The sequence below is a fragment of the Oncorhynchus kisutch genome, linkage group LG28, assembly GCF_002021735.2.
Source record: "Oncorhynchus kisutch isolate 150728-3 linkage group LG28, Okis_V2, whole genome shotgun sequence".
NCBI lineage: Eukaryota > Metazoa > Chordata > Actinopteri > Salmoniformes > Salmonidae > Oncorhynchus > Oncorhynchus kisutch.
In genome coordinates, this window is record NC_034201.2 from 22,051,636 (window position 1) to 22,074,758 (window position 23,123).

A 23,123-nucleotide genomic window follows, 5' to 3' on the forward strand; every position below is an offset into this window, starting at 1 on the left:
GGTGGGACCATTCTAGCCAATGAGAGGGTAGATACGCGTGAAACGGCACAACTCAAATACTCCGTCGATATTCACTAATAATAAGTGAATATCGACGGGGTTTTCTAAGTAATGGTTTGACCAGTATCAAAATGTATTCCCTGTACGGCCAGGTAGACATTTGAATATTGGAAGGAGTGGGCTGTGGACTTCGCCTAGGCAGGCACTTACGGGATCGGAGCAGCGATGGGGAACGTCAGTGGGGGCGAAGCAGACGCCAGCTTCATGGGAGAGGAGTTCAAAATGATTCTGGTGGTCCGATCAGAGCTGAAAATGGGCATGGGGAAAGTGGTAGCCCAGTGCTCACACGCCGCTGTCAGCCTACAAGCAGGTCCAGCGCAGAAACCCCGAGCTACTGATGCAATGGGAGTACTGTGGGCAGCCGAAATCGTTGTTAAAGCCCCGTATGAGGACAGTCTGATAGAACTGCTAACCCATGCCAAAGTAGGTCTTTCTGCTCCAAGATGCAGGGAGGACACAGATAGCACTAGGGTCCCTTACTGTGCTGAGAGTAGGCCCTGAATCAGCTGATCTCGTGGACACTTAACTGTATTAGATAGAAATGAGAGTTCTCTGTATTGGAAGTAAGATAATCCTGGTTCAGAGAAGTGGTCATCTGGGAACTATGTATATACACTGCTCAAAAAAATAAAGGGAACACTAAAATAACACATCCTAGATCTGAATGAAATATTTTTATTAAATACTTTTTTCTTTACATAGTTGAATGTGCTGACAACAAAATCACACAAATGATCAATGGCAATTTATCAACCCATGGAGGTCTGGATTTGGAGTCACACTCAAAATTAAAGTGGAAAACCACAATACAGGCTGATCCAACTTTGATGTAATGTCCTTAAAACAAGTCAAAATGAGGCTCAGTGCCTGTATGACCTCCCTACAACGCCTGGGCATGCTCCTGATGAGGTGGCAGATGGTCTCCTGAGGGATCTCCTCCCAGACCTGGACTAAAGCATCCGCCAACTCCTGGATAGTCTGTGGTGAAACGCGGCGTTGGTGGATGGAGCGAGACATGATGTCCCAGATGTGCTCAATTGGATTCAGGTCTGGGGAACGGGCGGGCCAGTCCATAGCATCAATGCCTTCCTCTTGCAGGAACTGCTGACACACTCCAGCCACATGAGGTCTAGCATTGTCTTGCATTAGGAGGAACCCAGGGCCAACCGCACCAGCATATGGTCTCACGATCTCATCTCGGTACCTAATGGCAGTCAGGCTACCTCTGGCGAGCACATGGAGGGCTGTGCGGCACCCCACACCATGACTGACCCACCGCCAAACCGGTCATGCTGGAAGATGTTGCAGGCAGCAGAACGTCTCCTGATGTACTGGCCTGTCTCCTGGTAGCTCCGCCATGCTCTGGACACTACACTGACAGACACAGCAAACCTTCTTGCCACAGCTCGCATTGATGTGCCATCCTGGATGAGCTGCACTACCTGAGCCACTTGCGTGGGTTGTAGACTCCGTCTCATGCTACCACTAGAGTGAAAGCACCGCCAGCATTCAAGTGACCAAAACATCAGCCAGGAAGCATAGGAACTGAGAATTGGTCTGTGGTCACCACCTGCAGAACCACTCCTTTATTGGGGGTGTCTTGCTAATTGCCTATAATTTCCACCTGTTGTCTATTCCATTTGCACAACAGCATGTGACATTTGTCAGTGTTGCTTCCTAAGTGGACAATTTGATTTCACAGAAGTGTGATAGACTTGGCGTTACATTGTGTTGTTTAGGTGTTCCCTTTATTTTTTTGAGCAGTGTATATTAAAAAGGTCCAACCATGTTATCCTAGCCGAACTGATACCCAGACACAATAGGCCTACATATTTTTGTGTTTAGAATGTGCACTTGTACTAAAACTACCCCAAACCCACCTGAGCTTGCAATTAAAACACTAATACATCCCTCATTTGACAGGCAAAAATCCATAATGATATGGATTTTCCCTAAAGGATGCCTTGATAAAAGGTTCATAAGAGTGAAGGTAGACCAACAAACGTTGGATGTGCACGGCCGACGCAATAGGACTGCTGCCATTTTCAATGAATTCCCTGGTCATTAAATGTTGAATCGCCACAAATCATTGACACCTGTGCATGGCCGACGTGTTAGTCTATCATCCTTACAAACATGATAGCCAAAACAAGTTTGAGAAGGGAACAAGAGACCCGACCAGACTTTTCTTGACAAACAAGAAGCCTTTATTTTATGTGGAAAAGAAAACTGCTGTTTCATTCATCATCATGATCCAGATCCTGCACAATCAACTATGAGTGCACGCTTAAATCTAGTAATTTGTTTTGAGAGTATAGGGAGAGTTAATGATTTTCTTTGTATACACACACACAAGCCTTTGATAAAAACACAATTACCAGTCTCTTCAATTAGATCAGACAAATATAGGTTCTGAGTCCCAAATGGCACCCTATTTCCTGCATAGTGCAGTACAATTTTTATGGGCCCTGGTCAAAAGTAGTGCACTATATTAGGGAATAGGGTACCATTTTGGCCACAAAGAAAACCTGGCAGGACTTCAAGGCTATTAGGTTTTATATCCTCTTCTGTACAATCAAGAACAGTGACCTAGAACACCACGATATCCAGCATATACCAACCAACCGCAGCACGAGGGGAAGGGGGAAAGTAACACACATGTCTGACTGAACTGAAGAACAGAGCTTCTTTAATTCTCGTAATCAATCCCTCCAAATAGAATAGTCCCACAAGAGCACTTTACAGCATGAGGAAAGGAAAGTGTCTTACACGCAGCTGAGTGAGACGCAAAGACACCATCGATTTCATCTCTCTGCGCAAGGTCTGACTCAATGACTAACTGGAGAGCTGACATAGGCTTGGGAAGGATGAAACTCACTTTTGGAAATCATGTCTGAATGCATCTTAAAATAATCTTTCTCTAGAGCTACACAACCCCTTTAACCCTGTGTAGGTCATTACTGGTATTTGTACATAGTGTTACTAGTTTGTGGGTCATGGAAGCGGCAGTCATGTTCAAATATAGAAGAACATTGTAGCTTTTTTCCCTTTCTGAATATACAATAATTAAATGCATTTTACAGACTGATAGAACAAGCTGCTCACACATATCAAAATGAAGAGATTCTACATTAGTTTCTTCACTACAGAGTGCAAATCAGATGCTTCACAACATACCTTTTAATTAAGAAGAGGACTCACTCTTCCCACAAGCCCTCCTCATCGTACATAAACCATTCCCCATTTTAAAAAAAAATGTAATCTAGTAAATATAATGGAATGTGAAATTATAATAATTGTGAGCCAATCTTTTTCTTTGACAACAGAAAAATGTCCTTCATGAGTTTTTTTTTTTTTAAAGGAAAACAAAAACATAAAAAAACTGCTTGTTTGAATCCACTAAATGTTGTGAGAAGATGGTAAAAGCCTAGTGAAGGACTGAGCTGAGAGAGATTGATGGGCTCCAGGGCTTGCCAGGAGACCTTTACATGCCGTAGCCAAAGCCTGGTTGGGCCTGAGGTGCCTGGGGGTAGCCTGCAGGAGCCTGGTAACCGTAGCCATAGGCCTGCTGGGGGGGCACGGGCACGCTTGGGCCAGCAGTCAGCATAAGCTGGGGTGTGCCTGGAGGAAAGAGAGGCATTTCACATGTTGGGCTGACACCAAAGATTAGAATCTATTCGGATTCGATTAATTTACTGATTCAAATAATTTGATGCCGATTGATTTTAATATTTAAACTTAACATGGAACACAAGCCACAGCTCAACTCTAACATTCCAGAGTGCCAAGGAAGCTCAACTTTTATTTTTTATTTGAATGATTTTTCTTTTGAACAGCAGACTGTAGAGTGAAGACAGGTTGAGGAGATTAAGTCAAAGGGCAGCCGGCCGGATTCAAACCCATGCCGACTGCCATAAGTGTTCCGAGGTCAGAGGCAGCAGCCACTGGCACACACGGAAGCCTAGATGCATTGTTCACAAGACTACAGCCTGGCTGCTGCAGAGGGACAAGAGAGCCACGAGAAAGCGAGTGTTGATCAGTTATGGACATACGTGCTGAAAACATGTTTGCTCACCATTTACTAAGTTATCAGGACCTATTAGGATGAGAAATACCAGAGTTTTGGTGCAGGTACAGCAGACTATACAAATATTCGTTAGAAATTACATCTGATACGAATATCAAAACAGGGACAGCCTCATGCATGTCACCAATATCAACAAACTTGTCACTATTAAAAACCTTTACACAGCTTATCAATCTCTTTACTCTACATCGTATATCCTATCTTTACTACTTAGAGCACAAAAGGCTGGGTTACGAGAGTCATCTTCACCGTTTGAGTGAGTTGGTGTGAATGCCTGTTCTCATTGGGGCACTTACCATAGACGATGGGTTGTGTCTCTGTCGCCTGCTCCTCCTCTTTCCTTAGGGACTCAGAGGTCTCCAGCTTGTCCACCTGGAAGAAGTCAGAAAGAACACGATGATAAACAGCTACAAGCAGGCCAGAGAAGACATGCTGGAAAAGCCTTCATTAACTCTTCTTTCCTTTAGTCATTTAATATGTTAAGTGATTGATGGATAGGACTGTTCCAGGTGTATGAAGTGTGTGCATTCTAGGTGATTATTCTTTGCAACACATACAAGGCTGCTGTGAGCTGCCCCTTCGTCACACATTTAAAACTAGTGAAGAAATAGGAGAGATGACCATTAAGATGTGAGGAAAAAATACTTTCAATGAAATTTGGTCCCTCCATTCAGCCACTCTTGAAGTGATGTTTTCAGTATATATTAACATTGCTATGTATGCAGAGAACCAAACCCATATCAAGTATGCAACAGGAGTACAAAATCTCATGATCAACACTTGACCTTTGTCATCTCTGAGCTATTTTAATGTAGCGATGTTAACTGCCAGGTGATATTTTTTCTAGGATTTATCTAGGACCTATTCACCCTTCCCCTTAAATCAAACATGCTTAGTTTTAGCTCAGCAATATCAGTCTACCCTAAACTCCAATGAGTGACCTTAAGCGTAGCAGAAGCAGATTTCCAAAAGTTGTTAGGAAGAAAACGTAAGGGTTAGTTTAAAAGTTGCAGTAAGAGGCAAGATGCTAGTAAAAAACTACTTTTCACAATTTTGTTCTCACTATCTTTCTGTGCTTCTCAGTGCTGAAAGTGGGTTCAGTTCCCTCCATACCTCTTGTAAAGAACATTAAAAATAATGAGTAAATCTCTTCCAACAAACAGAGGCGTCATTAAAAAGGAGAACATGCTACAGTAGTGGTGTTACAATTGGTTAAAATAATGTGCATGAAAAAGAGGCAAAAGTACTGAAGCGCAGAGGGAGTCAAAGCCCGGGATGATTCGTAGTCCAGCCACTCAAGGCCCATCAACCAACAGCAAGGCACAGCCGACAACATCAATGTCTCCTAGAGGATCTCAGTGACGCTAGATTCTCATTGGCAGGTGCTCAATCACGTGCATATATTAAAACCAGAGAACATTTCCCAAAGTGCAGGTACCATTACCCGTTTTTCATACATACTCTCTCGGATACAGTGTAAAGGTCTGTGAAGGAATGCACTTTTCAGCTACTGCCCGTGCAAATTTACTAACTTCAACATGAATTAACAAAGACAGATTTTATTTTCTCTGCCTCTAGTGCTGCAGCACAAGTTGCATTTCACTGTCAAGACTTCAATATGAGAATGAACTCAGTCATGAGAAATATATAATTTCATCACTACAAAATGGCATCACTACTAAAACCTTCCTGGAGAAGAAAACCCCCACCAGATAGGTGCAGCCATAGTAGTATGGTGCCCCTGAAAAGAATTACGTTAAGTGCCTTGTTCAAGGGGAGACATATTTCATTTCTCACCTTGTCGGCTTGGCCAAATGCTCTAACCACTATGCTACTTTCCACCTTAAAGTGCATTCACTTCACAAACTTTGATCATACAATGCATTTCTTGGCTTACAGTTTTAGTACTATGGTTAAATGCAGTCTACAACTGGTTTGCAGTCTATTTTGAGAGGGGGTCTTAGCTATATGCCAGCAATCAGAAGCTTCAAGATTGAGTTCATTAATGGGTGTTATTTATTCTACAAAATTAACACTCTTGGGGCATCAAAAGCACATTAAGGTCATTGTGGCTTCAAGGGTCAGGACTGGGAACCAATGGCAGACTGGCATCATTGAAAGACTTCCTCAGACAAAGGGTTGTCATTGGTGAGTAACTACAGATCTACTAGAGTGCTCTGCTGCCCAGTCGGAGAGAGTCCAGTTGAGAAGGCACTAGTGTGTGTGTGTGTGTGTGTGTGTGTGTGTGTGTGTGTGTGTGTGTGTGTGTGTGTGGAAAAGCAGCAGTGTAACTGACATATGGGATAATTCAAATAAAACGCATGCAGATTCCTGAGGTAGCAGTGCTCCAGGCTAAATTAATGAACGAAACAGCAAGAGAGAGATGGAATATAGGAATAGACTTTCACCTTTTCCTTAATTGCATCAACCTGGAAGGGAATTCAAGAAGCGCAGCTTAGAAAATAAGAAATCAGTTTACCATAGTGCAGAGACCGAGAGAGAGCAGGCTGAGACAGCATACAAAGATGGGAAACCAAATATCCACACAGTAGAAGAAAAAAAACAATTAAAAGAAAAGACTAACACACTCCTGTCAAAAAGGTATTCTGACATTCCTCTAAAATGCCTTGAATTTCTCTAATTTATTGTTTCTATCCTAAGAACTATTGTTTTGAAGATAGCGAGACCTCGCTACAATGATTAACCTACCACATTTGCATGCATAAAAATACAGCTGCTAGTCAAATATTGAACTGTTTTCCATTTAGTAGGCTATAGGTTCCGGTCAACTCAACTCTGAGTCACTAAACTACTATTGAGAGCAGAGCAGTATAGACTGCATTAGTCCTGATCTATTGATAGACATATGGTAGAACTTGTGTTCTCTATGTCATTGGCTAGACTAGAGAGCTGCTGGACTACTATTCCGTTCAAAGCCATATAATGTGTGTATGTATGTATGCATGTATAGTTGAAGTCGGAACTTTACATACACTTAGGTTGGAGTCATTAAACCTCATTTTTCAACCACTCCACAAATTTCTTGTTAACAAACTACAGTTTTGGCAAGTTGGTTAGGACATCTACATTGTGCATGACAAGTAATTATTCAGACAGATTTCACTTAAATCACAATTCCAGTGGGTCAGAAGTTTACATACACTAAGTTGACTGTGCCTTTAAACAGCTTAGAAAATTCCAGAAAATGATGTCATGGCTTTAGAAGCTTCTGATAGGCTAATTGACATAATTTGAGTCAATTGGAGGTGTACCTGTGGATGTATTTCAAGGCCTACCTTCAAACCCAGTGCCTCTTTGCTTGACATCATGGGAAAATCAAAAGAAATCAGCCAAGACCGCAGAAAAAAATTGTGGACCTCCACAAGTCTAGAAATTGCTTCTAAGGATAAACTAAATGCCTGAAGGTACCACGTTCATCTGTAGAAACAATAGTACGCAAGTATAAACACCAGGGGACCACACAGCCGTCATACCGCTCAGGAAAGAGACGCGTTCTGTCTCTTAGAGATGAATGTACTTTGGTGCAAAGTGTAAATCAATCACAGAACAACAGCAAAGGACCTTGTGAAGATGCTGGAGGAAACGGGTACAAAGTACCTATATCCACAGTAAAACGAGTCCTATATCGACATAACCTGAAAGGCCGCTCAGCAAGGAAGAAAGCCACTGATCCAAAACCGCCATAAAAAAGCCAGACTACGGTTTGCAACTGCACATGGGGACAAAGATCGTACATTTTGGAGAAATGTTCTCTGGTCTGATGAAATAAAAATTGACCTGTTTGGCCATAATGGCCATCGTTATGTTTGGAGGAAAAAGGGGGATGCTTGCAAGCCAAAGAACACCATCCCAACCGTGAAGCATGTGGGTGGCAGCATCATGTTGTGGGGGTGCTTAGCTGCATGAGGGATTGGTGCACTTCACAAAATAGATGGCAGCATAAGGAAGGAAAATTATGTGGATCTATTGAGGCAACATATCAAGACATCAGTCAGGAAGTTCAAGCTTGGTCGCAAATGGGTCTTCCAAATGGACAATGACACCAAGCATACATCTAAAGTTGTGGCAAAATGGCTTAAGGACAACAAAGTCAAGGTATTGGAGTGGTCCTCACAAAGCCCTGACCTCAATCCCGTAAAATTTGTGGGCAGAACTGAGAAAGCGTGTACAAGCAAGGAGGCCTACAAACCTGACTCAGTTACACCAGCTCTGTCAGGAGGAATGGGCCAAAATTCACCCAACTTATTGTGGGAAGCTTGTGGAAGGCTACCTGAAACGTTTGACCCAAGTTAAACAATTTAAAGGCAATGCTACCAAAATAATAAGTGAGCGTATGTAAACTTCTGAACCACTGGGAATGTGATGAAAGAAATAAAAGCTCAATGAAATCACTCTACTATTTTTCTGACATTTCACATTCTTAAAATAAAGGTGATCCTAACTGATCTAAGACAGGGAATTTTTACTAGGATTAAATGTCAGGAATTGTGAAAAACAGAGTTGAAATGTATTTGGCTAAGGTGTATGTAAACCTCCGACTTCAACTGTACTTATGTATAACAGTTACATGTAGTGGAGTTACTTTTAGTCATTTCCATATTAATTCAACATTTACCAATCTTTTTTTTGGCAACAACCATATATGTAATTTTCATTCATGTTATAATATATTAACTTTAAGATTCATATGCAAACAGAGCTTTATGTATGTATGTATGTATGTATGTGAGGTGTGTATGTATGTGAGGTGTGCAGAGCAGACAGGCACATGCTGACTCTTGTTCAGTCACAGCAGTCCCACATGCAGTCACGCAGCATCCAATGACGAGCTCCACTTACTTGGCACTGAATATCAATGACAAGAAAACAAACTACTGGACTCTATAGAGAGGAACTAAAGATCTTGAGTTCCTCTCTATAGAGTCCAATAGTTTGTTTTCTTGTCATTGATATTCAGAGGGTCCACCACCTTGAAACAATGCATTGACACAACACTTGTACTGTACCCATTGTCTGTAATCTGTTGAGTACAGTAACATTTAGTCAGAGCATTAAACAAAAGAGCAATTACTGTCTTTTATATGGAAAATGGTGAACAAAAGAGGGGAAACAAACAAATGACATGAGTATAAGGAAAAGCAGCTGAGAGGTTTGTTTAGCTTCTATCAAACTCAGACACAGAAGAAACAAGGCACTAAAAAGAAAAGGCAAGTTGATAGAAAAATAAATAACTGTCTTTCTGTATAGAGTATGAGGACTATTGGCACTCCACATAGAAATACAATTATTCTATTATACTGATTCCAGTAAATCTATTTACATGATGCCACACACTCTGCTGCAAAGTCAAGACTGCTGGACTAAGTTCTAATATAATCATTGATGAATCTCTGGTAGCAACTTGCCATATAAAAATAAGGCATTGTGCTACTGAATAGTTAAATGCCTTTTCAAAAGTGGCTAACTGCTAAAAGCATTTGACTGAGCAACAGAAGATCACTGCACAACATGTTTGGAAAGGTTTTTGTGTAAAAGTGGCATTTAGGATGAGCTTACTTTCAGCCAATCCTAACCATTTGGGGCTAGAAATGTCAAACTGACAACTGATCAATGTCTAGGGGATAGTTCACCCTACTCCCACTGAAAGCAGACCTGGGTTGTGTTCATTAGCCACAACTGAAATTCTGTTGGATGCCCTAATGAACAACATCCTTGGACATGTAGAATAGAACCACCATGCTTGGTTTGGTTTAGCCCACTCAACATGACATAGCCATGTCCAGACAGCCAACCCACCTTGAAGAGATACTCTCTCATGACCTGAATGAAGTAGGGCATGGAAAAGTCCATGATGTTGTGCTTCCAGGCCGTCTCCAGCACCACGTCTGGCCTCAGCAGGTCATAACAGGTGAAGAGGCAGGCGGCAAAGCACTCCTTTTTGTCCTCGGTCAGGAACCAGCCCAGTAGCTCCTCAGCCAACTCTGTATCCTTGGACTCTGACGCATACTGCATGGCATCCTGGAGGAAGATGGAAACAAGATGGAGGTTCAAGATCAGGAGCGGTGACTTGATGCTGTGTGTTTGTTAGAAACTTGGCACCAAGCCACTGTCTGGTATGTTTATTTTTATTTTACCTTTATTTAACTAGGCAAGTCAGTTAAGAACAAATTCTTATTTTCAATGACGGCCTAGGAACAGTGGGTTAACTGCCTGTTCAGGGGAGGAACGACAGATTTGTACCTTGTCAGCTCGGGGATATGAACTTGCAACCCTTCGGTTACTAGTACAACTCTCTAACCACTAGGCTACCCGAGAAAACATTCCCTCCACAATGGGATTTTGACCACTAACCCTACCCATAAACACTAATCTTATCAGACAAAACATTTTCCATTATCCTCCTCTCTCTACTAACCAAATAGGTTCAATGACAATATAATGGCAGTCAGAGGAGAAACAGGCCTGGGTAAGGAGAAGAGAATGAATGAGTACCTTGTAGAGTTTGTCCTTCTTACAGAGCTCCACACTCTGTTTCCAGCGGTTGTTTCCCTTGAAGAGGTAGGCAGCGATCCTCCTGAACTCAATCAACTCGTGTTTCTCCAAGCGCTGGGCAAGCGAGATGTTGTCAAAGTTGTCATAGGCATCTATAGAGGTCCTCAGAGCCTGAGTCCACAGAGAGAGGGAAGGATGGGTGGATGAGTAACTGTTGTTCAATGAGGTGTAAAAAAAACTACTTTGTTTTCAAGTAAACAAGGTACTAGAACTGTCATAGGGCCAGCTTCCCAAACCCATATTAAACCTAGTCAGGGTAAAACAAAGGTGTCTGTCTTCATTGTTTGACAATGTAACAAGCAACCAAATTTGACCACAAACCTGATAGTCCTCCTCTGTGATGAAGAGGTTGGTAAGTGCTTCATTGACAGACTTGTTGTTGTGGTTCTGTACAGAGCGCAGGTAGGGCTTGACCAGGGGCAGCTGTTTCACCTGGACCACACACACACACACACACACTTGATTACTAGAACTGCATTCACTATAAGCAGAGTGCACTGTACATAGAAATACACGTCACAGTCTTTGATTAACAACTACAACAGGTGTCACACCGCTTCAATTTCCTGTGTTGGCAGATCGGAGGGGACAGAGCTCGTCTTACCTTGCTGAAGAAGTTGACAGCACGGGAGTGGTCCAGTCTGGGGGACAGCACTATGAGCAGGTCATTCAGTAACAACGGCTTGAACTCCAAATAGAACTGAGTTGCTTTGTAATACAGCTCCACGTTGGCCACCTACACAGTCACAGGAAAGGCATAAAAGGAGAGATATTGTCATGTCTTACAATTGTAAAGTGTACTGAGACGTTTCAATGTACTTTAAAATATACACTTACCAATATCACATCAAATCAAGCTTTGTCATAATAGATCATATACAGCAATGACTGCTACCTTGATGTCACTATAGACAAACATTACTGATTGGGTTACCTTAGTGATGATGTCTTTGAACTGGCCCTCCTTCCAGGCGTCAGTGGGGTGGTTCATCATGGTGATGATGGCATTGTCAAACTCCTCGTACTTATCGTACAGGAACACCAGCTCCGCCCACAGGTGGGCCTCCTCCGCCGCCCGCAGAACCTTTGGAATGTTGACTCTGGACCAGAAGAGCTCCAGGTGCTCCCTCATCTTCTGGGGTTTGAATTTGGAGTAGAGGATGGCCAGCTCGGTGAACATACCCATGTGCGCCCGTTCCAGCCCCAGGGCTGCCTCCAGCATGGTGATCAGCTCCTCAAAGTAAGCACGGTCCTGAACAGAGAGAGAGAGAGGGGGGGGGTAAAGCATTGAGGGGTTTGAAAGCACCAAATGTGGTCGTCAATCAAGAGAGTGTGGAGAGAGAGGTGGACTAAATATAAAAACTTTTCATGTTGACTAGAGAAAATACAAATTTCATACAAACTGTGCCAGCATATAGCAGCAAGGAGGATAAGGTACATCGAGACAAAGTGGGCTGTGTGTGTCTTACCTGGTAGTAGTTGATAAGCTCCTCCAGTTCGTCAGCATGCACCACGATGTGGAGGCCACACATCTGTGCCAGCCGGAACTCCTTTCCATCCACGCAGGCAAAGCACACCTCCTTCCAGGTCCTAGTGCTGTTGGCCTTGCGGGCCCCGTCCACAGCCGCCTGGTACTCCCCGAGGTGCACCAGGGTGGACGCCAGACGGCCAAAGTTGGACACGTTGTTGTACAGTAACTTGGCCGCGTCGTACATTTTCTCGTCGTAACAGCGGTCGCCGACCTTCGTTGTGAGCAGGAAAGAGTATGAATGTCAATCAATGTCTTACATAGGGAGTTGTCTGCGACAACATAGAAAATCAGTTCCTGGTGAACTAGGACAGAACATCACTGTTTATTTCTCATTGACTTGGAATACAATAACCTGTACTGTTTAATACATCAGTCTGGACTACAGTAACAGTACCTGTTGGATGTGGGCATTGTTTGGTCCATTGATGAACTCCTCCAGCTCAGCCAGGCGGTTGGTCTTGGCCAGGGCGAAGATGAGCTCTGTCTCCACATAGGACTCCCGGGCCTTCTTACGGGCCATCTGAAGGAACTTCACCAGGTCCTCCCAGTTACCTGACACACACACACACACACACCAGAACAACTGGGAGGTTACACTACTTTAAATCCTGAGGTCAGTCAGTGAGCCGCTGATGATTACAGAAAGTCACCAAAAACAGCTGGACAAATCCCACACTGAGGACATGTATTCGCTGACATTGGGAGATTTTACACATTATAATGCCCATCAGCCCATCCTGCCACCCCCTATCCCAGCCCCACCATCTTTACCACTCTGGTCGGCGGCCTGTACCACCTCCATGTAGGCAGAGGGGTCGTCAGCCTTGATGTAGGAGTCGATAGCCTCCTTGACCAGGCCCTTCTGCAGCTGAGCCTTGGCCAGCTGGCTCCACACAGCTGGCTCGTTACAGCGCTCGGCAAACTCATAGGCTCGATCCAGGTTGCCAATGTGCTCAATGAGAACCTGGGGAGAAGAGACAACATTATACCATGACAGGAAGTCAGACACTATCAATCATGTTGAAAGTAAGGAGAAGGGGAATGGAGGCTCTACAAGTCTGCTGGCATTGAGACTTACATATTCAAGAGATTGAAATGGTGTTAGGGTGATATGAATACCACATGGTGTTGGGGGGTGGGTCAGGGTTCAACTCACCTGCACAGCAGAGGTGTTGACGTCAAACTTCCTGAAGATAGCAAAGGCCTCCTCGAAGAGCTCGTTGCTGATGGCAATGTTGGCAATGTCTGGGGCGTCATAGTTGTCCAGGCGGTTGATGTACTCCATCACACGGGTCCGGTCTGCCTTGATGGCCGTCAGGATCAGCAGGTTCTGCAGATTTCTGAATAAACAAACAACCCCCAGAATCAACAATATATCACCAAATAATCACATCATCCCGGAAATCAAGCTGTAAAGTTGAGCAATTGTATATGTAAAGCTTTGTTAAGTTTACAATTGTATGTGTCAAGTGACGATCTTGTAAAGTTCACTTTACATTTACTGTAGAGTGTGTTGCGATTTTAAATGCATTTTCAATGAAGTATGATTTGATTGATTTGGAAAAGTATAAAAAAAGATGGCGGAAGTGAACTAGAGAGAAAACACACAATGGACAGCCCAGCCAACAGTGAGCACAGGTATCAGAGCTCTAGTAGCTCTGTTACCTGTGTTCACTGAAGACAGAGTTATCCAGTACGATCTTCTCCAACAGCTCAATGAGTTCATTGGGCAAGTCTGCAGTCATGAAGGCCTTTACTGTGACTGACACCTCCTCTGGGTCCTGGGTCTCAGACAGGGCTGTCTGCACCACCTGACAGGGAGGGGAAAACAGATTTCGATATGGTCATGAGTAGATGTTTGGGTCAATTCAGAAGGTTCACTGAAGGCTGAGTTATACAGTACGATCATCTCCAGTAGCTCAACGAGTTTGTTCTTAAATTGAAAAACCTTTATTGAAGATTGACTGAATCGAGAATGGAATTGATCCCAATACTGGTTCAGAGCTGGTCCAGACTGGTGTGTATGGGGACTACCTACCTGGTCAATGAGTGGTCTTCTGAAGGGGTTGCTCTCCAGCAGCACGCTGGCCCACAGGTCCGGGTCTCTGCGACGGACCAGGTAGCGAGACAGACTCTTGAACAGGGAGTTCTCATTGCACACCTGACAGGAAACAGAGCGCACACACTGTTCGTCCACTAGGCTCTCACCTCACATTCTGAAACAGTACTTTCATATGTAGGCTATTCCCAGTATTGCTGTTGTAAACAAAGAATGTCAGTTAATATTAATGCATAGCAATGCAGAGAATTAAAATGTACACTCATATGTTTTTAGTTAGACCTACATTCTAACCTATATGAAACTACTTCCTATAAGAAGAGGAAGGGAGAAGCTACTGACGTTGATGAGTTCCTGGTCACACTGTCCTCTCTCGTAGGCAACGCAGGCCAGGTGTGGGTCCCTCTTCTCGCAGTACTTCCCCACCACGCGGCTGTCGTAGTAGGGGTTCTCACGCAGGAAGCGCTCGGGGTTGTTGTTGCTGTCGATGTAGATCTTGGCCAGGGCATTGTGGGTAGCAGGCTCCTCACAGCCCTCATGGATACGGGCCTCCAGCCAGGGGAGGAGAAGCTTCAGTCTGAGGAGAGGGAGATGAGCCTGCTGACAACTACGGATGCTGATATCACAGTAAGTAGTACTTTATTTCATGATACCACAGTGTTTAAATAGGTTGGGGTGCTATAACAGCTACAATTAAACCCTTCTAACTAGTAGTTTCTTTCTGCCATCTGATGAAAAAGGGTTGCGTTGTACCGGTTCCTCTTCTCCACCTCAGCCACCAGTTCATCAGTGGAGAACTGTCCTCTGACCACCAGGATCAGACTCTTAATGACGTCCTCAGAACAGTCCACGTCCAGAAGCCCTCCAATCACCACTGGTAGACGGCTGGGGTTCACCTAACACACACGTCAATATTCTTGGACACTGCATTTTCACTGTGGGGCAATTATCTTGAGTCTGCACTAGTTTAGGTTAACATGAAACTTAGTGATAATATCTTGCTTAAAAGTTTCTACATTTTGACAACTAGGATGCATGACAGTGTGTCTGTTTGAGCAAAAGTGTGTGACCACGTTCACTTACTTTCTGCACATAGATCTCAATGTATTTCTGCAGGTTGTTACGGTACAGGTAGAGGACCAGGTCATGGACAAAGTCGAAGCGGTCACACACAATGATGAGTGGGAGCTGGTCGGTCAGCTTGGCCTCCTGTCCAATCACAGAGCAGGGGCCAAGGTTAGCACGACATCGTTATGAGACGGAACATCTGATCAGAGCCCACCAATGACCACAGCCAAACCTGACATGTAAGGGTTGGGTTTAACCACGGAACAAGTGTTAAAGTTGAGTGTTTTTTGTTGTTACTACCTGAATGTGTAGACGTTTAAGAAAGTAGCTCAAAATTAAGCAAGTAGTTAAAAAAAAAAGCTAGAGGTTTGACTGTAATCTTGTTGGGCTCATACAACCACTAATGTACATGACAAAATAAATATTTGAATCACTGAATATGAAATTGGGATTTCATTTTCCAGTTTAAAATGATCCTGCTCATGTGATTTGAAAAATGTCACAATCGAGGAAAAAAAAAAAAAATGTTTCAACTACGACGACAAATGGAAAGAGTCACGTTTTGAGAGATTAGAAGATGGTTAGGTATTGAAAACATTGTTTACTAGTATGGACCGAGTGGACAGAGAAAGAGGCAAAAAAGGAAAGAAACAAGAAAATGATCTAAGCCAAGTACAGCTCACTCACACATGTACACCGACGTAGGTCTCCCTCTGCAGGTACTATTGAGGTACTGCCACACACTCCCACTACTGGAGCACACAACAGTAGACCCTCAACACAGTACGTATTTTGCGGTGCGTGTCGTGTGTATGATCACTGGCTGACTGCCATCAACACTCCTACAGGATTAATACACTGGGATTGAGTACCTCACAGCCCTGTAGAGCACTCCAAGGGTCTGCCACCAAAAAGACATCTAGCTTTAGCATGTTGTTGAAACTATATGGTTCCATCCCAAATGTCACCCTATTCCCTACAGAGTGCACTACTGTTGACCAGGGCCCATGCACTATGTAGGGCATGAGGTGCTATTTGGGGCTCAGTATATGATGAAGCCCATTGACTCCTCTTGCACAGCCAGGAAGACTGTTACAGTATGTGGGCATACCAGGTTATCTGGATGACGTTAAATTTAGTTTCTGAATCCATTCACATAGGAAAACCAATTTAAATGCACCACAATAGCCATGCTTACTTGAGTTCATTTGTGCTGGCTAGACCTTACATACGGATAACAGAACTGCAACACCAAAACCTAACTACAGCTAGGTATATTTTTATTTTACCTTTATTTAACTAGGCAAGTCCGTCAAGAACAAATTCTAATTTTCAATGACGGCCTAGGAACAGTGGGTTAACTGCCTGTTCAGGGACAGAACGACAGATTTTTACCTTGTCAGCTCGGGGATTCGATCTTGCAACCTTCGGTTACAAGTCCAAAGCTCTAACCACCAGGCTACCTGCCGCTCCACTGTATATGCACAGTTACGAATCCAAAACAGAAGTACACTCACAACACCCTGTTGCTAGTAGCTCAGCTAACTGTAAAACTGCAGGTTTTGGACTTGTTTGGACAGACAGAGTTTGGTGCACCCCATCATGGATGAATGGTTTTTGGGTAAATTAACGGGTTGTGTCATTGTACTCGTCATACAAATCCCAGGTTTAATCCTGTATCTCTAGAAGTAAGTCAGGGGTGGCAGTGAAACTAAAATAGGGAGGGAGTCCTGTACTCGGGGATAGATTTACCTGGTACATGTCCTGCCATTCCACAGACAACAGGGAAAAGCACAAGAGAACTGCCATCAGGAACTTCTTACCAATGAAGGCTAAATTAAAGCTTTTCACGAATGCTAGTGTTAGCAGGCACATCTATGTATTCATAGGATGGACAGAAGTTCAGAAGGTCATTTCAATTCAATACAATTCAAAATAAAGGCTAAGGACAGACGAGTGTGAGAATGAAAGAATAGAATAAAGTTAAACTAAAGAAAGATAGGAGAAAAAAAAAACAAGAGTAGGTTTAGTCCATTGCATTTAATCTCCCTTCATCTTTTACCTTGAGGAAGTTCTTGACTCGTTCGGGGTCGTAGCAGTTGCTCTCTCTGCAGATCCTCTCCACCTCTTTGATCTGTCCCGTCTTGCAGGCTGCCTGGATGTACTTGAAGTGGACCTCTAGGTCCTGGCTGAAGTTAACAATGGAACCCAGGAAGTAGAACAGACCTGGGACAAAGCAACACCATGGAGACAATGTCAGTCAAGAGGAAATACAGTACCAGACACCATGCCAGTCTGACATGTCAGGACATCCAGTCAAGTTCAATTGTGAGCCATTGGCTGGAATATAGAACAGTGATTACAGTAAGGTGGCTGGCAACTATACCCCAAGAGACCGGAGCGGATGGCTACTGTTGCCATCTCATCACCCCTGGTTTAATTAAATGTACACCACACTTCAGGCTCCATGTTTGTTTGTAAAGTTATTTGGACAATTGAAAACAGGGTCTCATCTAGTTTATTGAGCTGTACCTCCATTATGATTGGCTACCTCCTATCTAGTCTACCCTGGGCTTAAAGAGGTCCAGCAGCCTGTCCTAGTGGCCACCCCTCCACTCCAGGACATTCTACAGAGCCTATGGACAGACTCTGTTGCCTCAGGCCTACTTAGCTGATTGCTGGAAGAGAGAGTGATCTATGAAGCATAAGTGTGAAATAGTGTGGCTGTGTGTCTCACCCTCAAAACTCTTGAAGGACTCGAAGAGCTCCGTTAGAGAGTTGGTGGAGAGCTGCTCGTGGTACTTGGAAGCCACCTGGACACAGATCTGCAGGTTCTGACGGATGTTGGCAGACAACATGGCCCTCAGGCACTCCAGAGAGTCCTCCACTGAGAGGGAGCCAAAGAAGTTCACCAGCCACTAAGGAGAAAGAGAAAGATAATTTATTTTCCCTTTGCGTTTCACACCTTCTACTATTTGCACGTTGTCACAACCTTGTAATCGTTACATAACATTTTAAAAGGTTTATAATATAACATGTTATTCTTTTAAAACTTGAGTGTATTTAATGTTTACTGGTAATGTCTGATTACTGGCTAATCAAAAACAAAGCCCCTTTGAATTAAGACAGGAGAGAAAGACAGGAGAAAAAGACAGGAGGCACAGAGGTAGAAGCAGCAGCAGAGCTAGATAATGTCATGAGGAAATGCATGACAGTCATGTTCATCTAGCCAGGGTTCAGAACGGTCTGAACGGTTTGGCCTACAAACTAATATGACCCCACTTTTAATCAGTTCTGCTCTACGACCCACACGAGCAGCACGGGACTCATCTGAAGGTAGGCCAGTTAAAAGATTTTATGGAAGTACAGTATATGGAAATACTTAAGTGCCCCTCAAAAAAGGGGTTAAATATGGGTAACAAAAATAATAATTTCCAGAGCTTCAGATATAGGACACTTTCAAACATGCCTCCTTTTTATACATTTTTTTAGCAGGTAAGGCCAAATTCAATCCTTCATCAAAAACATTCATTTTTACACAGATTTTTTTCTTTATACATACAAGGGTCCTAAAAGTCTAAATCAAATTAATGATTTAGAATTTTATTGAAACTAATGTAATCTGGTTGTTTTTTCACACACAAGCTGGCACATATGAGAGGGGAGTGGTCTGAGTACTACTGTCAGAGGGCTTTGAGGGGGGTGCCTCTAGAGTTTGTAGGGTTACTACCTCTGGGTTGAGAAGGTGTGTGTGCACCACGGCCCGTTTGATGTCGTACAAGTCAGTGTAGTGCTCTAAAGCTCTCTGCAGCAGACCAGCCTTCTCACACAGCTGGGCTATGTGGGCACGGTCGTAGTTGGTGAACATCTGGTTGCCCAGGATGGCATCAGCAACCTACAGAGAAGGATAAGAATAGAACAGTGGTAAAGTGTGAATGTCACTTAGTCACGTTTGCTTTGAGTGCAAACAAATATTAAATTGGCATATTCTCAAAATGTAAGCGCTCCCTGTGTGTGTGTGTGTGTGTGTGTGTGTGTGTGTGTGTGTGTGTGAGAGAGAGAGAACCTGTGGGGCGTGCATGAGGTTCATCTCCAGAAGGCGTGTCTGCAGCGGCCCCTCAGAAGGCCTGTTGTTTTTCAGGGCGTCCAATAGGAAGGAGGTACACTGCTGGATCAGGTTATACTCCATAAAGACATCCACGATCTGAACAGACAGTGGCCAGAGAAAGGAACAACGGTCAACATAAGACAGCCACTACACAGTGTTCAGGAGTTTCATTACAGTTCAGCAATCTGCCTTTTCAAAACGTTTTAAATCATTTCACCTGTGTTTTCTATTGAAAGTCAATAGTGTTTTTATGCTTCAATAGGGTGATCAGGGACGTGCAACTACAGATGACAACAGAAGTGCAACGCTATTTGGCTAGCAGCCACACAAGTTAATGAGTTTAGAATGAAAAAAGCAATGCATTTTGTGCAAAAACAGTGCATGGCCATCACATTTCTAATGTTTATCATAGGAAGAATGTAGCCAGCTGCATTACCTAATGTTTTGCTTGAAGTTAATCTTGCATTTTACAGGAGAAACACTGGGAAAAGTACTGGAGAAAAGCTACAGAGTCAGAGCGCTGTATGCTGATAGACAATTCTCATCTGAGTGGAAAAGTGCAACTGAAGCAAAACATTTGTCTGATATCAAGCAGAAATTACATTACCTGGCAGATTAGATCTGCTTTACAAAACACAGCATGATTTCTTATGCGTTTCATCTTATTGTTCTGCATGAAACTATGTATTAACGTGACCCCGGTATTTAGAAACACGTGTGGTTGAGCTTTGTGTTTGCAATATTGGGACTAATCGATTGGTTCCATTGTACCAGGCAAACTGATCAGAGCAATGAGAGTTCAGAGCAGACAGTCCTGTCAAGTCCAGACAAGAGGAACATAATAGTAGAGCGTAAATGACATAGATGAGAGAGATAGCATGCTCTAGTCAAGGGGCCTCATCCCCTCTATCCTAAACCTTCCTCCACCTCTCATCTCTCCCTCCCCTGTTCCTCCTCCCCCTCCATCCATCCCTCCTACCAACCTGTGTGATGTCAGCCAGAGGCTCCTCATCCTGGACCAGCATCTGGGAGAACTGCAGGCCCTGTTCTGGACTGATCCTCATCACGTTCCTCAGCAGGAAGATCCAGTCTGGAGTGTAGCCCACCTACAGACACAGGAAGAGCAACAGTTACAACCACCAATACACCATCCCGCTCCTCAACGTGCATATTTGTAATATTACATACCCCCACAATAAAAAAAAAATTGTCATATGATATACTTTTCATTCACACATCAAGCATCTAGCTAACAAAAGCAAAAAACTGTCCTTGCAAACCCCATTTGGCCCCAGCCCCTTTCTAAAGCACCCCTCTGGATACTAAGACACAGCTCCTGCACTTCCTCAACTGTGTCATGAGGAAACCAAACCAAGGAAAGGAAACAAGAACAGCAACGAAGCTCTGTCTCAGAGTGACAACGTACCTTCTTGGCGTACAGGACTATCTTGGGGAACTGTCCGGTCTCAGCGAAGCACTGGATGACCTTGTTGGGTACATTGGCCCTCAGGTAGACGGAGAGAGCCAGGGTGGGGTCCACTGACTTCACCAGGTCCCCCAGCTCCTCAGAACACTCCAGCTAATAAGGGACAAAGTAGGTTTCACCACAACTACCCTAGAGCAGTGGAGGCTCCTGAGGGGAGGACGGCTCATAATGGCTGGAACAGAGTCAATGGAATGGCATCAAACCATGTTTAATATCATTCCACATATTCTGCTCCAGCCATTACCACAAGCCCGTCCTCCCCAATTAAGGTGCCACCAACCTCCTGTGCCCGACAGGTAAACGAGCCTAATGAGAAAACACTGCTGAAATGTTATGTTTGGAATGTGCGTAATTACCATCAGGTGTTGGGTTAACACATTTTAATATTCACAATTAGTGTGAAGCAGAAAGCTCTGGGGGGAAACATTGAGACTGACAAAGGAGATGCTAATATTGCCAAGCATGCTTTGAAGGAGGGGCAAAAAAGGATTTAAATGCTCAGTAAAACAAACAGATTGTCTCATTTTAGGATTATCTTCCCAGTCATCTGGGTTGTTATCAACATGGACAGACACACAGCTTAGGAAAGACCTCTTCCTATAGAAGGTCAGATACCCATCTCTCCCCCCTTTGTCTGACACACAGTCACACCTTGTCCTCTTTGAGCCACTTCTCCAGCAGCTGCTTGCGTCCCTGCTGTAGGACGGGCCTGCACAGCTCCAGAGACTCAAACTTGTTAAGCTGGCCCTGGTCCAGCAGGATGCCAAAGTACTGCAGCAGGGGAGAGGTCTGGCCCGGCTGGGCTGGCACACTCTGGAACTTACGGATGGTGTCTGGAGTACGCAGGATGCCCTGGAGAAGAGAGCAGAGACAGAACAACAAGACGTGTGGAGGGGTCAGCTTCAGTTTATACACACAGAGATACTGCTGATATGTTTTGGAGAGAGTTTTGCTAAAAAACATACTGCACATAGCGACATATTGTACATGCTGGGGACACGCTCATTAGAACTGTCTGATTTGCATATCTACACTATAGACTCCAGTGATCAAATTACCCATTATTCAATTTTGTAGTGTATTGACATTACAAGACAAGAACAAACGGAAGGAAATGCACTTTGGTTGTAAAGATGTAGATATCAAAACTTTAAACTGTCCAGTGAAAATCTCACTTAAAATAAACTTGGCCAAAGCATTATAACATTTTTATAAAACACTTAAAAAACCCACCTCAAACTTGTATCTCAAACAGACCGTTTCAAAAAGGCTTGCCACTACCTCATGTGACGTCACGCTGGCTCATTGGCTGAGCAGCTGTTTACTTGTCATTAATATTTATTGGAAGGAAAACCATTTCACTCATAATGTAATTAATTAAGGGTCATATTCATAGTAATCAGGAAAAACTAGACAGTTACTTTGACTTAAATTACATCACAGTGATGTGATCAGCTCACCCCTGGAGGGAGACCTTGTACCGTTGATGTATTCGTTACCTTTGGTGCGTTGGCGGCCACCTTGGCAGCTTCAGAGTAGTTTCCGCCGGCAAACAGGTTGTTGAACTTGCGCGCGAACAGCTCCTCGGCCCCGGCCAGGTTGTTACGGACGGCCATGCGCAGGGCAAGGTCTGGGTTCTGCAGCACATTGGTGATGTAAGGGATGATGTTCTCCTCCTCCACACACACTGACAGAACCTGGAGACAGAGACACACACAGAGAAGAGTCTCTGGACATTATCCTAGACACAGCACAGGGGGAAACTGAGGGGACATTTCACTGATGTCAAAGGTATTGCTTAGTATCATTTTTAAAATGCTAGGTTGGATCTGTGGGTCATAGCAAGTCTCTACTTGTGGGATGCAGATTAAGAGTGGATTGTGGCCTTTGTTGAATTAAGGAAAAATCTGAAGTATTTATAGGGTCACAAAAAAGCTTGAGAACTACTTAAAAATGCAACTTAAGAACTACTGTCACATGACCGGAGAAATTAAATCAACAACATTGCGCTCTACCATCTCACTAGTGTTTACTGCTCTAACTTGTTGACAGGGGGCTGTATCTACTATCTAGCTACAATGGCCTCTGTTCTTACACACTGTTCCCATTGACAGACATGTTGAGATGAAAGTATATACTCCAGATCAGGTA

At 43.7% G+C, this 23,123-nt stretch overlaps 1 protein-coding gene and 1 pseudogene across 7 annotated transcripts in view; one reads left to right on the top strand and one right to left on the bottom strand.

Annotated features, from left to right (window-relative positions):
- The first annotated feature begins 131 nt into the window (after positions 1-131).
- Positions 132-586, top strand: LOC109872933 (peptidyl-tRNA hydrolase 2, mitochondrial-like; annotated as a pseudogene).
- Positions 587-2,239: 1,653 nt separating this feature from the next.
- The window catches only part of LOC109872766 (clathrin heavy chain 1), a 46,712-nt gene continuing 25,828 nt past the window's right edge, over positions 2,240-23,123 (bottom strand). For 2 of the 7 annotated variants that reach the window (XM_020464081.2, XM_020464080.2), the window contains 26 exons: positions 22,472-22,669; positions 21,624-21,824; positions 20,913-21,065; positions 20,470-20,592; positions 19,445-19,582; positions 19,109-19,273; positions 18,116-18,296; positions 17,441-17,604; positions 15,394-15,519; positions 15,064-15,206; positions 14,653-14,887; positions 14,290-14,412; positions 13,917-14,062; positions 13,408-13,591; positions 13,023-13,215; positions 12,646-12,803; positions 12,190-12,462; positions 11,655-11,972; positions 11,325-11,456; positions 11,042-11,152; positions 10,661-10,831; positions 9,965-10,186; positions 6,556-6,576; positions 4,444-4,519; positions 4,136-4,156; positions 2,240-3,681 (listed from right to left, as the gene is read on the bottom strand). In XM_020464081.2, the coding sequence (XP_020319670.1) occupies positions 3,545-3,681; positions 4,136-4,156; positions 4,444-4,519; positions 6,556-6,576; positions 9,965-10,186; positions 10,661-10,831; positions 11,042-11,152; positions 11,325-11,456; positions 11,655-11,972; positions 12,190-12,462; positions 12,646-12,803; positions 13,023-13,215; positions 13,408-13,591; positions 13,917-14,062; positions 14,290-14,412; positions 14,653-14,887; positions 15,064-15,206; positions 15,394-15,519; positions 17,441-17,604; positions 18,116-18,296; positions 19,109-19,273; positions 19,445-19,582; positions 20,470-20,592; positions 20,913-21,065; positions 21,624-21,824; positions 22,472-22,669 (4,113 nt within the window). In that variant the 3' untranslated portion in view covers positions 2,240-3,544. The remainder of the gene's footprint in view (positions 3,682-4,135; positions 4,157-4,443; positions 4,520-6,555; positions 6,577-9,964; positions 10,187-10,660; positions 10,832-11,041; positions 11,153-11,324; positions 11,457-11,654; positions 11,973-12,189; positions 12,463-12,645; positions 12,804-13,022; positions 13,216-13,407; positions 13,592-13,916; positions 14,063-14,289; positions 14,413-14,652; positions 14,888-15,063; positions 15,207-15,393; positions 15,520-17,440; positions 17,605-18,115; positions 18,297-19,108; positions 19,274-19,444; positions 19,583-20,469; positions 20,593-20,912; positions 21,066-21,623; positions 21,825-22,471; positions 22,670-23,123) is intronic. The other 5 variants (XM_020464084.2, XM_020464082.2, XM_020464086.2 and 2 more) reach the window with 3 other exon arrangements.